Genomic DNA, 17,259 nt, shown 5'->3' with positions numbered 1-17,259 from the left:
TCATGCTGGACACAGCTGGATGACAAAAACAAACACATGGTAATGGGTGAAAGGTGAATTTTAATGGCAAATAATAATGACAGTGCACACACCATGAGGGAGATTTTTGAACTGTATGAACCGTCCAAGATCAGCAAATACCCATCACTTCACACCCATTTTATCAGGGTTCCAGAATTCCCCTTGATTCAAACAAAGGTTTCTTTTGTTTTATAAATGACGTACAGGTGCAGAATGGTTCTAGAGTTTTAAAGGCTCCAAAATAAATGACAGGAATCAACAGCTCAAAAACAGCTCTTGGTAAATAAAGTCCTTTTAAATTGTCTCTTGCTCACTGTATGTTAGGACATCCCACTGCAGTGGGGGAGGGGGGGAGGGGTTCAGACCTGTTCATAAATAGAAACAAATCAGATAGGAATCTGGTGTCTGCTAATGTGACTTTCATGCTTTTTTCTCCTCATGTTGTCATCAGCTCCAGGGTTGTTGTTATCCAATAACAACCACTGTCAAAAAGTGCAGTTCTACTGTAAAAGTAGGCGTTAACAAGTGTTCAAAATATTGGACATGCTCATAAAGACAGGATTGGTCTTAAGGCCTGCTGTGTAAAGCTAAGACTTAGGAGCCTTGAAAAGAGCAAAACATAATAAACACACATCCAGTGAAAACAGAGCATTTACTACATTTCTCAGCTGAAGCTGTCAGCATCATTCTGTAAGCTGCTCCTGTGAGTCTGTGTGTGTGTGTTTCCCACACAGGCAACGTTCAGGGACAAAAAGGCCAGGTACCTGGGGCACAGCTTGTCCAAGCGGGGACGAAAGTTGCATCCCCAGTTAGGAAAAAGCTGATTTTTGGGAGAGTGGTTCAGGCTAGATCAATGTTATGGTTCGGGACAGTCTCCAGGAAATGAATGCAAATCTGTGTAATGTCCTCAGAAGTGGCCTAAGTACACCTGTGGGTGTTTGTGTGCGGTCTTCTTTATCTTCAGAAGCAGAGGGGCACATGACAGAGGTCCACACTGGAATGATCAGGCGTCTGTTTCAGTGCTTTGCTCTCCTTCATGGCCCTAAAAGGAAAAGAAAGATTTAGCTTGGAGGGATGTGTCTTGTGCTCTAAAAGATAACAGCTCAAAGAGGCACAATATAGGAAGTATTAGAGGAGAGGAGGAGAAAAGAATTTAAGAACTTAAAAACAACTGATCAGTTGAGGCACAGAGAAGAAGAGCTGCACTCACACCTCAGAGGAGGACACATGACTTGGGAGGCCTGAATGGGTTATCACTGGAGGGCACCCCGGTGAGGAGAGGGTCTTTGTGAGCATTTTGCAAACAGAAGGTCTTCAGTTCTGCAGCAGCCTGAGAAACCTGTATAATATTCCATATATCATATCATTGGTTTGAGCAAGGACGGTGTTCATGGTCAGTCTTCCTCCAAGTCGCAGCACATATATTTGCATTTCAGATAGAGAACTAAAGCCAGCTGCATTACACTGTTCATAGTGCTAAGACCCCAGTATTGTCATGGCCATTAACTCAGAATATCCTACAGAGAATCCTAAAATCCTGATCTTCAAAGCGACGGCACAGTTTCCTCCACTTCCAGACACTGTCGGGTTGCATTATGGGAAGTGTAGGATGCAGTGTTTTTGGAGCTTGCTCCACACTCTGGACTAAAGTCTTGTTATCTTGGCTTGGAGACTGTACATTTATAATAGAAGGCATGCATTACAAACTGTGAGCGTGGTGTTTGAAAGAAAGGAGCAGCTTACGAAGAAGTGTAGGTCTATGACAGATCTCATCCAGTTGCATTGTGGGAAGCGTAGGATCCCATATTGTACCCTATGCAGCCAAAGTGTTTTCAGGGTTTGACCAACATTAGAGACTAAAAGTCAGGCTGTTTCAGCCTTTGCTGACTTCCAGTTTGACCATTCTTTTCTTAATCTTTTAATCACTTTAAGAAAATGCTTCACTGTATCCCTGGAGGACTGCTTTAAGTGATTGTTGGTGAGTCCAATTTCACAACTACATACGTCAAAGTGTGAAATCTAATGGGTTCCACAACTACTGTGCTGCTGTCTGTGACCTTGATGGCAAAGCAGTGCGTTTGTGACATCACTGATTCAAAGCACTGATTGTTGTGATATGTATGAAGTGCAATTCTCACAATCTGTCCAACAGTATGCCCACATAATTCTGGGTTAGGTTTGCAGCAACAAAATCTCTGGGTGGACTGATCCGATCAAGGGTTTGTTTTATGAATTTGACTTTTCATTTGTAAGAGGAAGACTGCGTGACACAGCCTCCCCTTAATGCTGTTTCAATATGATCGATCAGGAAAGGAGAGCACCACAGACTCTACGACACAGACACTGCTTTCATTACATCTGTGCAAATATCTTGTGCAATATTACATTTTATTTTAAAGTTATACTTTTTTTTTTACCTTTGCAACACTACAAAACACTGTATCTATTATCCATATCTTACTCATGTCCAATTAAAAATGTTTCCATTGAGGAACTGAACCATCCCTCTTGAAGCAATGTGACTTTTACACTTTCCTTGCATATAATGTACATATTTACAGTTGATTTTATTCTGTATCTATTCCTATTGTTTATTTCCTTCTTTTTCTCAGGCTCCTTTTATTCTCCTTGTCTGTAACAACTTAAACTCCCCAGCATGGGATTGATAAAGTTTGACCTTTTTTGGTTTAAAAACACTGCTGCTTGGACTGAAACTAACCGAGTGAAACTCTCTGACTTCTTTATTCTCCCCCGGCACTTCACTTGAATGTAGCCTGACTTGTGTTCTATAATAAGCAGCCTCCCAACAATCACAGCAGTCACACAGCAGCACAGTCAACAAAGCTATCACTGTCTGTTTGCTACCATGTCACTGTACACTGCCCGGCAGGAAATCACACTCACATGGCCCCTGAGTGACTGCTAACATGAACCTGAAGGGGAAAATATTCCCTCAGTATGAAGGTTTAAAATAAGTTTGCAATAACCACAGAAAAAGAAACTTAAAGGGAGCATTTTCCCTCAACTGAACAGCTGTTGAGCCAATCACAGAGCTACTACACAACCACAGTTAATTCTTTTGATAGGCATCACAACATATTCTATTTAAGGAAATATGACAGTATGCTGTTTATGAAATAGCAATGAGTTTTCGTTAATAGATTCGTGTAAAATGCGACACTTAATTGAGCCGGTAATTAGTTGCAGGGAAAATTAAAGCTGGTGATGCGCGTCTGGAGTCACGCGCGCAGGACAGGGCTGCGGTGTAGTTAATGGCGCTTTTGAGCTGTTGGACATACCTTTATCCGACGGACACTGGCCTCTAGACGAAGCTGTTTTACGGCCTTCTGGGCGATGGCTAGACTGCTGTTGGCGGCGCTGTTGTTTGACATGACTGAGTTGAAGTTGAACAGAGCGAGGGACCAACACAGGCAGGGGCGGGGCTCGCGGACAGGCAAGCCAGACAGTTGCTTGGAGCCTCCGGCCACTAGGGGGCCCCAGCCACTTATTTACAACAACGATTATTGATAAGCCTGGGCTTTCAGGGACCTCTGTTGGTCCCTGGTCCTCACTTTGAGAACCACGAATATATTTGTTCAGTATTCATCTCAAATGTCCCGGAAATTCAAGTTCAAGTTCATTTTTGAAATTCGCTCTCAGGACAAGCAATAAGACAGTGGCAGTAACCTCATTTAGAAAAATAAGATTTAAACAAAGAAGAATAATAATAAGTAATATATATAAATAGGATAATAAAATCAAAGAATCAGTTCTTTAAAAGCTATCAAAGCAGTAAGTATACCAAGGCATTCATGTGGCAGTCTTGTGGTCCTAGCATTGAGGCTGCCCAGCCTTTTGCCCGAGGGGAGGGGGTTAAGCAGGTTGTGTGGTGGGTGAGAGGGATCTCTCATGATGTTAGAGGCACAGCTCCTGCATCTGCTGATGTAGATGTCGTCCAGGGAAGGGAGACTGCAGTTTGTAATTCTTTGAGCAGATTTAACTACTCTCTGCAGGGCTGCCTTATCTGCTGCAGAGCAGTTCCCATAGCAGACAGAGATGGGGGATGTCATTGTGCTTTCCACCACACACCTGTAAAAGGAGGTGAGGACAGCAGGACTAAGGCCAGCCTGCTTCAGCCTCCTCAAGAAGTACAGGCGCTGGTGAGCCTTCTTGAGGATGTCGGATGTGTTAGTTCTCCATGTCAGGTTGCTGGAGATGTGAATCCCCAGGTACTTAAGTGAAGACACCATCTCCACCTCAGCTCCTCCGATGATGAGAGGCGGTGGGGTATGCCTCCCCCTCCTAAAATCCACAACTATCTCTTTAGTCTTATCCACATTGATACAAATGTTATTTCCTCTGCACCAGTCCACCAGGTCACTCAACTTCTGCCTATACACAGACTTGTCGCCTTTGGAGATTAGCCCAAAGATGGCCGTGTCATCAGCAAACTTTACCATATGACTGCCCTGATATCTGGCACTGCAGTCATGTGTAAGGAGCGTGTAGGGGAGGGGGCTCAGTACGCACCCCTGACGTTAGCCGATGTTGAGCGCAATGGTGGATGATGAGATGCCATGGACCTTAACAGACTGCGGCCTGTTTGTCAGGAAGTCAAGGACCCTTTTGCAAAGAGACAGTCTGAGTCCCAGGAGCAGCAGTTTATTGCCAGTGTCTGCGGAATGATGGTGTTGCACACAGAACTGAAGTCAAGGAAGAGCAGTCTGGCATAGGTGTCCCTGTTCTCCAGGTGGGTGAGAGCAGAGTGGACAGCAGCTGATACTGTATCAGACACAGACCTGTTCTTCCTGTATGCATACTGATGAGGGTCCATATTGCTGCCTACGGTGTCCTTTATGTAGTCCATGACCAGGTGCTCAAAGCTTTTCATGATTTTTGTGTATTTATGGATGCAAAAAAATAAATTTTTGCGGCGTGAACAGGTGGGGTGGGGGTCCCAGGGATTTCTTGCTTGGAGCCCCAGAGACCCTAGCAACGCCACTGGACACAGGGGAGACCGGCGCGCTTTACTTGATTTTATGCCTTCTATGTAATGTACTTCAACCTGCATTTTATGGTTTTAACCTGTGATTTGCCTTACTCTATTTTTACCTTGACTTTTTTAGACTTTATTGTGTGGTTTTATGCATTGTCTTTATTTTCATTTTAATCATAATTCATTTTTTAATCTGTTTTATGTCCATTCTGTTGAACGGTGATGTCTGGGGCAATACTGGGTTGTGCCCTATTGGCAGATAAGACCCACAGTGAGATTACATCCATGAGAAGACGTCCTGAGGCGGCTGTGAAATGCCTGCTTCAGTGTAATCAAGACCTGGGGTGAATCAGTGTCTGTAGAGAAGGAAAAGATTCTGTTGTGTCTGAGAACCACAGAAAGCAGAGACACCAGACAAAAAGTTCTTTCAGAGCGTCGTCTTAATAGTCTTTTTCAGATTTTTATTCTCATTCTACTCTATTTTTTCTAGATTTTAATATTTTGTTGTGTGAGTTTTATGCATTGTCTTTTCTCATCATTGTCAACCTTCTCTCTATCTTATTTTAAATTTATTTTTGATTTTGGTTTTATGTCCATTATGTTTATTATTTCATATATGAAAGCTTGCTGCAGTTATATGTTCACATTGAATCTGAGCACACTGTCAGCACTGGCTGTATTTCTAGTTTGTTCACATACTTGATGTCACTTGTGAGGCACATAGCTGGAATTTGATTGTACACAGTAAACAAAACACACCCTGTTGCGTCGGTTCAGAAATGAAGTTCTCTTCACTGGAAACTCTGGACTGTGTGTGATTTAAGCAGTCACTTCAGTAGTGGGCCGTGATTTGCTGGAATCCCAGTAGATGAGAGAAGCCACTGTCAGCCCTTTAACTTTATCTTACTGAATGACAACCGGCTTCTAAAACCTGAAAGTGTAGTGAAAGAGTCGTGTTTGATTTTTAAGTGTCGTCCATATTCATTCAGAATAAAATGACTGACAAGAGAGAAAACGCTGCAGTGACAGAGGAAACTCTCCTCCGACAGCGTCTCCAGCACATGACGGAATGTCACATCTAAGTAAACGGGGCGCTCTCCATGTGTGCGACCCACAGTTCTCCCGCTCCTGTCCTCCCCTGTTGTGTCACTGTCTTTTTTTGTGTTTCTTGGACGGGATGTAACTGAAATGGAATTTCTCCTTCGGGAGACTAATAAAGGCATCTGATTCTGATTCTGATTCTGAATGTGAGTCTGTGTGCGCTCTGGATGGCACAGAGGCGCACAGCGCCAAACAAGCAAAACAACAAATTCCACAAACGACTAGCAGATGAAATGCTGTGTTATCTGGTGTGTTGGCCTGAGATTGCGTTGCATTCTCTCTTGTGTTGGGACCTTCGTTCCTAACTCGCCCTATCAAACATCCTGTGGACCGTGCGTAAAAGTAGGCGCTGCGGATTTACGCGCAGGTGTTTTCCAGCGTGTGAATCAACGGGAGAATGTCGCAGCTCTGCCGCTTGGCACATTGATGGTTGATTTTCCATTGGCACATTTCTCTTCAGACATGCTCCCGAACTTCTTTCCCTCCCAGTTCTCATGTGTTTTGTCTGACGGGGTTTTCTGTCGATTTTTTTTTATGTATATATATTTTCTTTAATACACTAATTGTCTGTCAAACATCGGTTCTGCACTACAGTACGCATGCTATCCCACAGAACGGACTGGTTGTCGCAGTCTCAGGTTCAGACAGCCAGCATTATAATACAGGTGCTTGAAGACTCTCTTCAGGAAAGTTTGTTTGTCTGTCTCTATATGTTGCCCTGCAATCGAATGGCGACCGGTTCAGGGTGCAGCCCGCCTCTTGCCCCTTGGCAGCTGTGATAGGCTCCAGCCCCCCCGCAACCCCGAAAGGGATAGTCGGTATAGAAGATGAATGAATGAATACCAATTGTCTACACTGTCTGCACTACATGCTATCCCACAGAACGGACTGGTTGTCGCAGTGGTTCAGACGGCCAGCCACAGCCAGAGCATGTCGTCGAGCATTCCGTCGTTGTCCGCGACGAGGACATAGGCGACATGAGAGCGATCGAGAGTCTCCACGGCAGAAGCCACGGAGAGCATAACGACACTGGGGAGCCCGTCGCGCTCCTCCTCGGCAGTCAAGCACCGTACGTATGTCAAACATGGGTTCCGCATACATAGAATGCATAAAATCAAGTAAAATACAACATTTTAAAAGCAAGAAAAAAGAGAGACAACGGAGCAACAATGGTTTAATGCTTTCACTGAAAGAGCGACAGAATTTATTTATGTATTTGAGTTGTCTTCATTTCTTGGGGTCATCCGCAGCACTGAAACGGTTTGGTCTTATTGTGGTCCAGCCAGTCCGTTCTGTGTTATAGGGCAGGTGCGGCAGTGCGGAACCCATTTTGACTGACGAGGAGGAGCGCGTCGCTCTCCCCTGTGTCTTCATGCTTGCCGAGGCTTCTCCGTGGCCCATGTCCACTGCGCTTTGACTTGTGCTTCTTCTGTGTGTGTCTATGAGCTTGGCCAGTCCTCCGGGTTCTTCCATTCCAACACGGTGATTGTTTCGTCCCTCGACTCCGCTGAGTTTCGTTTTGCTGAAGGGCGGCTCTCGCAGCCCGCACGGACCGAGCGCTGTGACCACACTCTGCTACGTTGAAGTTCAGCGTCGCTGATATAATCGCCAGTACTGTAGGGAGGGATATCGAAGCAAGCCCCTGCCCGTCAAAGTCGATGGCAAGTACCGTCCCGCGGTGTTCCTCGTAACTGATTCGCATATCAAAGCGAGAGATGACGCATCGGAGAGGCATCAGTCTGTGACGCAGCGTCTCCATCATTCTTCCGCTGACTGCACCCATAATTAAAGATCAGATGGGGTTTTGGAATAAATGAGTGTTGAGCGCCGCGTTAATAAAGATCTTAAATTTCGGCTGAATCAACGGGAGAATGTCACAGGTGTGCCGCTTGGCACATTGATGGTTGATTTTCCATTGGCACATTTCTCTTCAGACATGTTCCCGAACTTCTTTCCCTCCCAGTTCTCATGTGTTTTGTCTGACGGGGTTTTCTGTCGATTTTATTTATATATATATATATTATTTTATTTTTTTTTATTTTATTTATTTTTTCTTTAATACACTACAGCTGTGTCCCAATTCAGCGGCTGCATCCTTCGGAGGACCCAGCCTACGCGGTCTCCGGAGGCTGGGTCCTTCGGAGGATCCTCCGTCGGCCGTATCAACCATCGTTAAATGGGACGGTCTAGTCTTCGGAGCATTTAGTGATTGCGTCACGACGTCATAACTTCTTCCCTCCTAACCCGGGAAAAACACACGTACGGGGTGCGGAGATGCGCCCGTACAGCTCCTATCGCTTGTAAGAGGCGCGAAATGTAGCCTATTATACAACTTACAAATTGACCTGATGTGAATATCTTCACAGCTTCGTGTCGGACGGTTCACGCCTCCGCGTCTTCCATTCATTTCTGATAATGGACACCTCGAAGGGCATTATCCCGCTTTTACCATGGTCACTTACGAAAGAAATAAATACTAAATCAATTATTAATACGTTAATGTTGTTTTTTTTACCGTTAAAATCGTAAGTTTTTACAAGAGAGAAAACGCTGCAGTGACAGAGGAAACTCTCCTCCGACAGCGTCTCCAGCACATGACGGAATGTGAGTCTGTGCGCGCTCTGGATGGCACAGAGGCGCACGGCGCCAAACAAGCAAAACAACAAATTCCACAAACGACTAGCAGATGAAATGCTGTGTTATCTGGTGTGTTGGCCTGAGATTGCGTTGCATTCTCTCTTGTGTTTGGACCTTCGTTCCTAACTCGCCCTATCAGACATCCTGTGGACCGTGCGTAAAAGTAGGCGCTGCGGATTTACGCGCAGGTGTTTTCCAGCGTGTTAATCAACGGGAGAATGTCACAGCTCTGCCGCCTGGCACACTGGTGGTGGTTGACTTTACACTGGCACACCTCTCTTCAGACATGCTCCCGAACTTCTTTCCCTCCCAGTTCTCATGTGTTTTGTCTGACGGGGTTTTCTGTCGATTTGGGTTAGGGCTGGCTGCCTGTGGCTGGCAGAACGGACTGGTTGTCGCAGTCTCAGGTTCAGACAGCCAGCCACAGGCAGACTGCTCACACAGAGCATTCCGTCGTTGTCCGCGACGAGGACATAGGCGACATGAGAGCGATCGAGAGTTTGTGTCTCCACGGCGGAAGCCTCGGGGAGCATGAGGACACAGGGGAGCCCGCCGCGTTCCTCCTCGCCAGTCAAGCACCATATGTATGTCAAACATGGGTTCCGCATACATGGTATGAGACAGGTAGGGGCGGGGCTCGTGGACAGGCACGCCAGGCAGTTGCTTGGAGCCCCCGGCCACTAGGGGGGCCCCGGCCACGTATATACAACAACGATTATTGATAGGCCTGGGCTCTCAGGGACCTCTGTTCGTCCCTGGACCCCACTTTGAGAAGCACTAATCTATTTTGTTCAGTATTCATCTCAAATGTCCCGGAAATTATGTATTTATGTGTGCAACAACCAAATTTTTGCGGCGTGATAGGGTGGTGTATGGGCCCCAGGGATTTCTTGCCTGGAGGCCCAAGAGACCCTACTGCACTGGGGACCAAGTATGTCACATTTACGGAGTCTGCTGTAATGAAAGCAAATTATCTGGTGAGATTCTTCGAAATAAAAAGCCCTTTAACTCACTTTGTTTTACTTCCTCCACCCGCAACCCACAATTATTATTAGTGATGCATTGATGTATGACTAGACTTTTACTGTTGTACTTGAGATGGAGCTAACTATTCTGGGTAGTTAAAGACATAATTGTGCATCATGTTTTATAAGATCATTGTATGTGTTCTAAATTTTAGTCTATAAATTAACAAGTAACTATACCTGTTACATAATTGTATTGTAGTAAATAGGACGAAATTTCCCTCTGAGCTGTAGTGGAGTACGAGAATAAAGTAGAATGACATGGATATACTAACCAAACCATTTAATATAGTATATAATACCGTATAGTTTGCACCCAAAACAGTAACCTGGCTTTATTAAAATAAATATGTAAATAAATCAATGGGCAAATTGCAGATGTTCAGAACAGTAATTAATGTAATCAGACAATGGGTGCAAATTTTGAGTGCCATATTATCATTTACACAATTTTTAAAAGAAACATTACTTTTGTATTTGCTTTGTTTAGTCATTTTAGAGCCTTATATAAACAATAAGGCAGGCATTGAAGAAGTACTTCAAGGAGATGAAACAAGAATGAGATTAAATTATCAAATGCGAAATCAAATTTGGATTAATGTGAATGACTAATAATGGTTATGAGTACTGACTATGTTGTGATTGGACTCATGTTTAATTGTTAGTGTATGGTTATTGTATAGACATTATGTTGAGCTTCCGTATGTGTGCAGAATTGTAGTTTGTAACTGTCGGAAACAAGTTGGCTGAAATAAAATGATCCAAATCTAACATTTTCTTGTCTGTGCGAAACAACACTGTTTGGCTCTCTCTGAAATCTCTCTGAAACAAATATCCTGTTATACGTCCATGTTTAAACTGTTTAAACTGATGAAAAGCAGCAGGAGGGGATCAGATACTGTGAAAAATTCTGTCCAATTTATACAAAAAACATGTCTGAATCTATATAACTGTGCCTGTGCTGTTTTGTTTGAGAGTATAGAAACATTTTCTATGGTGAGATCCCCATTTTTTTTACTCTTAAAATGTACTTTTAACCACACCATACATTTTTTTTAAAGCTCATTTAAATAGTAAAGTATAATAGGAGTGAACATGCGCATTCCTGAAGCTGATAATATGAAGTACAAGATATCAAACAAAGCATAAAACTGAGAACATCAATATATAATACTGCTAGTCAAAGGCCAATTACTTAAAATGGAGTGTAAAAAGAAATGCAAAGTATTATACTTGTCCTTTAAACTCCAATACCTTGGTAAAATTCATGAAACTTAATTTAATGTACAGCTCCATTTATCTTTCACCAGCACATTTTATTTTCAAACTCAGTCCTGGCAAACACAAAAGTAAAGACAATGGTGTGTAAATTGCGTAACTCAAGGGATAATTGCCTGGTTAATGATGTGTAGTAGTATAACTATCCGTGCATTTAGACATAGTAGAATGGTAATGATTTGTAGGGCAGTTTGATCGTGAGTGAAAAGGCACCGTCCTGTAGAGGGAGCTAATGAGTCAAACGAGATACCAAGCGCCTGTTAATCCAACGAAGAAGAAGAAAGCGGTTCAAGGGTCAAGCTGAAACTGGTTCCGGTGTAGCTGGGGGTCACACAGAGGGGGAGTGAAACATAAAGACTTCAAAATGCTGTTACGAGTGAGTAGAATAAGTTTTGGTAAACCTTCCTCTCAGCGTGTGTCATAGCGTAAATCATTCGTGTGTAAAATCGGCGGTGAGTGTCGTTACCGCCGCTCGTCGTGTTGAGCCTGTTAGCTAACAGCTTGTGCAACGCTGCTTCATGGCATCACCTCCAAACCTGTCAGCTCCATACTGTAACTTTAACGATATGCTTTCCGCAACGAAGACATGAAGTGTCAGGGTTTCTTCCTCAAAAGACAGCAAACAGCAAACCAGTCAAAAATAAATCCGTGTCTTTTTCACTCTCTGTTGGTTTTGGGATGACATAACAGTGAAGCCTGTAGCTGAGTGTAGTGCTGTTAATGTAGACAGAAGAGTGACCTGACGTCAGAGAATCCATTGTATTTTCCTTTATTGTTTAAAATGAACACTAAAAGTGAATCAGCTGAAACGATACTATGTTCCATGAAACGTTCAGTTAATCTGGTGGGTTTGACACCAGAAGTTTGACATTTCATCATGTTAATCTCCCCATCACATTGTCGGAAGCCCATACGCAAATTCTGTTGTATCACAAGTTGTCATAAGACTCAACATTGAACATTTGATATATTTCACACATTTCACATAAATGCTTGTTTTATTCAGATGGGTGTAAAGAAACATATGGCCAGTCCCTGACCTGAATAGCTATTATGAACCAGCATATCAAAATGTACACAAATATGTAGAACAGTGCTAAACTTAATTTTTTTATTACCAACTTTTAGAAATAACCTATTTAATTTAGGCTGTACGTTCTTAATGTCGTGCTTTTGCTTGTAATGTTGATTGCTGTTTGAGGCAAACACATCCCAGTCCACCACCCCTTTTATTTATTTATGGAATTAGCTGTAGTCTGCTTTTTGATGTGCATATCATTCCCATCCGTGTCTGCATATTTTAGTATTTACTATTAGTATTGTGTATTTTCTGCGTGTCTTTCAGCGAGTGTTGCACATCGGAGGCTTGACGCTGAAACACAGCAGGTCCATCCACCACAGTCCTGTATGGAGGAGTCCTCTCATACCCATCGTCGTGGAGCAGACGGTGAGTGAGATGACTTTGCGTGCTGAGCTGTGTTCAAAGCTGCTGTGTGTGTCAATGCTGCACCGTGAATGGCTTCTCTCTGCAGACGCACACCCTCATGAAGTCGGTCTGTCGGTCAGGTTTGCTGATAATATATTCCTGGTGGGGAATGAACACACAAGAAGAGCCCTTTCACAACTCAAAAAAACACAGCTCTGTTTTCTTAAACAAACAATAATGTCTGCAAATCCCGGCAGGCTTTTTACATGATGCTGGTCTGAAGTAGATTTGTACTGGGAAACGAGCTCTGGTGTTTGCTTGGAACAAACAGAGGAAGGACTGATGAGTTACAAAGAAAGAAGAGTGAGGGAAAGAATAATGAAAAGAACACCTCCCGCAGAATCGTCTAGTGAATCAGGTTTTGATTATATGTCTTCATATAAATGACCAGTGTGTACTCAAACTGTCAGTAACAGACTGAAAACCGCGTGGTTTTTGAGTGTGCTTTCAATGAACTTCATTGCCTCACAAAGCTGTGTATGAAAGACAAGGAAGAGCTTCTCACAGCTCGGGAAAAACAGACAGTTTTCAAACTTTTAAAGTCACTGCTCACGTGTGCGTCATCACTAGATCATAATTTAACTAAAATTATCTGTCACAGCAGTTGATTGTTAAATTGTTTTGTTCGTATTCTTTAACTTAAAAACAATTCTGCCTTTTTTTGTGTGTTTTTTTTTTTTCCAGGGGAGAGGAGAGAGAGCCTATGACATCTATTCTCGCCTCCTCAGAGAGAGAATCATTTGTGTAATGGGTCCTGTAAGTGTCTCCCAGGATGATCAGACTCAGACTGAGTGACTGTTTTTCATTCCTGTGTGTTTTCAAGGTGATTCATATTCTTGCTCTTTCTGCTCTTCTCAGATTGATGACTCTGTAGCCAGTCTGGTTATTGCCCAGCTGCTCTTCCTGCAGTCAGAAAGCAACAACAAACCCATCCACATGTACATCAACAGTCCTGGTAGGACCCTCAGTGTATTTTGCTCATTCTGTCATTTACTGTTTTTTTGATGAGATAAAGAACAGCCATGTCCGCTCTTTGATTGGTTGTCACAACCTGTGGCTTCCATGGAAAGATGTGCAGTCATGAAGTCTATAACCAAAACAAATCAAACGTGCAGATCTGCTGATTTTCTTTTCTTTTCTTTTCTGGTTGTAAACTGAATATCTTTTTGTAATGCAAAACATTAAAAAAAAAAAGAAAATTGGATAGTGAAATGAACTATTAAGACATAAAGTTCTCTTTTAGTTTTTCCATTTAGCCCCACATTCATTAAATTGAATGGGGCAAATGCATGAAGGAGAGGAAGCAAAAGGTCATTTCAAATCGAAATAATCACTTTCCCTTTTCACTTATCTTATATGTGTTTGTTTTCCTTCAACATTTCAATTGAAGATTTTATATTTAAGCTTTTGTACTTTTCATTTCATGAGGTGGAATTTCCCATTCCATTTTTAAATCTCCATTTTCTTTTAGTATTTAATCCTGATCTAATTATCCTGAGTAGAACAATACAATAACAGTCTGTCTGCTGATGATCAAATTCCCTTTTAATTTTGATTCTGGGTGAAAAACAAAAAAAACAAAACAAAACAAATCCCACATTTTTTTATTTTTTCAATCCTTCCTGTCCCTCAGGTGGTGTGGTGACAGCAGGCCTGGCCATTTACGACACCATGCAGTACATCCTTAATCCCATCTCCACCTGGTGTGTTGGCCAGGCTGCCAGTATGGGCAGCCTGCTCCTGGCAGCGGGGACGTCAGGCATGAGGCATTCACTGCCCAATGCCCGCATCATGGTTCACCAGCCTTCAGGAGGCGCCAGGGTAAGGTGGTCTCTCCAGGTCCTTTATTGCTGATCCGAAATCAAGCATGGGGGGGTGATTACAAAGTCTGAATGTTCCCTGAAGCAGGGAAGTACTAATCAGTGCTGTGTGTTCAGGGTCAGGCCACAGACATCGCCATCCAGGCTGAGGAGATCCTGAAGCTGAAGAGGCAGATCAATAACATCTATGCCAAACACACTGGGCAGCCACTGGAAACCATCGGTAGGTTTGGCCAGCTCTTTGTATTTTTCCCACACACACGTTTTCCTGCACAGTAAACGTCAGCGACAGATGGTCCAGTGCTGTCAGTAGTGGTTTTCCTAAAGAGCAGCCAATCAGAAACAAAGATTGACCTTTCCTGAATAGATGCTCATTCCTCTCCACCTTTCCTGCCTGTCTCAGAGGGTGTGATGGAAAGGGACCGCTACATGAGCCCTATGGAGGCGCAGGACTTTGGTCTCATCGACCGGGTCCTGGTCCATCCGCCCCAGGCAGGCCAGGATGAGCCTGAGCTGGTGCAGAAAGAGCCACCAGCGGCAGCCAGTCCCCCTCCACAGCCGGAGACCCAGGCCCCCGAGCAGACCTCCACGGGGACGAATCCCCCCTCCTCATACAAACCTGAGCCATGAACCCAGCACAGAGCTGTCTGGATGTGATACCCGACAGTTCCTGAGAACAAGGCCGAGCCTCTGTGGTTTGCTTGTCTTGTCTTTAAGTGGCCTCTTTCTTCCCCTTAACCAACACTCTGCAGTCTCCACCGGCGCAGGCATCATGTTCAGTGAGCAGAAAGTAACGTCTTCATGTAGAGTGAATCCGATGTCTGGTACAGGTCCTTTTAAATTATTTAGTTGATCCTGGTTTATAAAATATAAGTCAAAGAAGTGATGGCTGAAAAGTCGTCAGCAGTGGGCAGTCATCTTTTTGACTCCCACACAAGTTGTTCATTACTCAGCTGTGAAGGAAACGGTAGTATTAAGCTCATCTTTGTGCTCGCAGAGTGACAGCACAGATAGATAAGATGCTGTACTGTGAGTTTATTCAGGGGAGGGGGAGGCCTGTTAAGACCGTGGAACCATCTTGTTGTGTTCTTCCTTGCTGCAGAGATGAAGAGCAGAGAGGACATGTATGACCTGTATTCAATATGCATCTTTGTAATAAATATGATCACTTTGACCACAGTTCACGAACATGGACGTCTTGTTCTTCATCCATAATTGTCTCAGTTTCATCCTGTTATGTAAAGATCTTCACATCCACAGTATCTGAATTGCTGTAGTTACACTTCCACACTACATGCAGTACCTTTCATCCTGAACTCCTGCCTCCATTACAGACACCAGCACCCCGACAGACTCCTGCACTGACTTTAAACTGGTGGAACTCAGGCACCATATTCAGCCTGCAGAGAGCTCTGTTGCCATGCAATGATTGGGTATAACAGCAGTATTGCTATTGCTCTACTCACTGTGCAGAGTTTAAAAAAAGACAGAAAAGCCACGGCAAAATGTTGCAACAATTTCCTAAATTAATTTTAGAACAAGAACAATTTAACCTTCAGTACAACAACACACTTTGTACATCACTGCAAAAAAAAGGACGTGTGTACTTATACAACAGAAATCTGGGGCACCCCCAAAGACCACGTTACATGACAGCAGGAGAGGAAAGCAGAATTGTCTTCTCACAGTTTCTGAGGGAAATTTAGCATCAAATGAATCATACTGTCTATCTGCATCACTGCAATATGAATGAGTGAGAGGCTACAGAAGAAGAAATACAAACATTATCCTGAAAGTATTTTCCTCTTACAGGATTCAGTGTTGTGTTTTGTTGTAGGGAGACGTGTCTGTTTCAAAGGGGATGAAGTACAGGACAAGGTCTCTTCATCTTTTAACTCTACATTTGAAAACTAAGACTGTCCATGTTTTACTGTACTGTTAGTCTTCAAAAAGTAAGAAAAGTCCTCAGTCAAATGATCTTGGCTCAAGAGCTCCATCTAGTGGACTTAATAAGCCACTGAAAAACAGGTCAGGGAATTCATGAAAGTTCAAAACTGGACTGTGTAGAGCCGTAGCTCCAGCCACTTTAAGAAACCTAGAACAGAAATAATGACACCACTGATTTATCCCAGTTGTCCTCATCCAGTGGGAGGTCAGGATTTCGAGGTCAGCTACAGAGCAAGTCATCTTCCAAATTCTCCAGTTATGCTGCAAACACCCTTTTCACTCTTCAGTATAAATACTTGTATAGAAGGATATTGCCTGCTTTAATATCCTTTGTTATTGGAAGCATTTTTTCCCACTTGCTTGGATCTATTTTACCAGAGTGTCTATGTTTTCATCCCATCTTAACTGTCACTGTCACCTCTCATTCAAAAAGGAGCAGCACAGCAAGAACATCAATACAAAAAGAAGGATTCCTGTAATAAATCATTTCTCACCATTAATGTACATTTCTCAATCACTCAGGTTCAATTTTTGGATTGAATGTACTTGGAAAATACTACATTTTTCAGGTGAAAGTGAAAAACCACATACCTTCTTGACTGAGCTTTTGCCCCAAAGACCCTCAATGATGATGCTACTGTCAATCAAAACTTTGCCTTGCAAACTGTTGTCTACTTAATGCACAGAGCTGACCATGAACAGGCAAGAGGCCCTGTAACTGCAGTAAAAACCTCAGGTAAAACATATTCTGAATGCACTGTATACACGTCCAAAGAATGCTCCTGAAACCTGAATAACATCATCACATCCCGCGTGTCCTAATCTCAAAATGCTGAATTGGGAATAAGACCTGGTTGTTTACATTATAAAATTTGGAATATTGTCATATTTTGAAAGATTTAAAGCAAATTTTGGTTCCTTGATTCAGACAGAAGATAAACAAAAGTT

General features: G+C 43.1%; 2 protein-coding genes across 2 annotated transcripts; one reads left to right on the top strand and one right to left on the bottom strand.

Annotated features, from left to right (window-relative positions):
* Positions 1 to 41: 41 nt before the first annotated feature.
* On the bottom strand, positions 42 to 3,429 carry LOC143334149 (guanine nucleotide-binding protein G(I)/G(S)/G(O) subunit gamma-5). The gene is made up of 3 exons (XM_076752707.1): positions 3,321 to 3,429; positions 1,234 to 1,360; positions 42 to 1,063 (listed from the first exon to the last, which is right to left on the bottom strand). The coding sequence occupies exons 1-2, from the start codon at positions 3,411 to 3,413 to the stop codon at positions 1,235 to 1,237; spliced, it is 219 nt and encodes a 72-aa protein (XP_076608822.1). The 5' UTR covers positions 3,414 to 3,429; the 3' UTR covers positions 42 to 1,063; position 1,234.
* A 7,911-nt stretch (positions 3,430 to 11,340) lies between these two features.
* clpp (caseinolytic mitochondrial matrix peptidase proteolytic subunit) lies at positions 11,341 to 15,543 on the top strand. Its single transcript, XM_076752626.1, has 7 exons — positions 11,341 to 11,434; positions 12,404 to 12,505; positions 13,229 to 13,300; positions 13,403 to 13,499; positions 14,178 to 14,365; positions 14,482 to 14,587; positions 14,768 to 15,543. The coding sequence occupies exons 1-7, from the start codon at positions 11,423 to 11,425 to the stop codon at positions 14,992 to 14,994; spliced, it is 804 nt and encodes a 267-aa protein (XP_076608741.1). The 5' UTR covers positions 11,341 to 11,422; the 3' UTR covers positions 14,995 to 15,543.
* The last annotated feature ends 1,716 nt before the right edge of the window (positions 15,544 to 17,259 follow it).

The sequence above is a fragment of the Chaetodon auriga genome, chromosome 16 (genome assembly GCF_051107435.1).
Source record: "Chaetodon auriga isolate fChaAug3 chromosome 16, fChaAug3.hap1, whole genome shotgun sequence".
In the NCBI taxonomy this organism is placed as follows: Eukaryota; Metazoa; Chordata; class Actinopteri; order Chaetodontiformes; family Chaetodontidae; genus Chaetodon; species Chaetodon auriga.
Note: the sequence above shows the minus strand (reverse complement) of the source record. Positions and strands in the feature narration are given on the sequence as shown.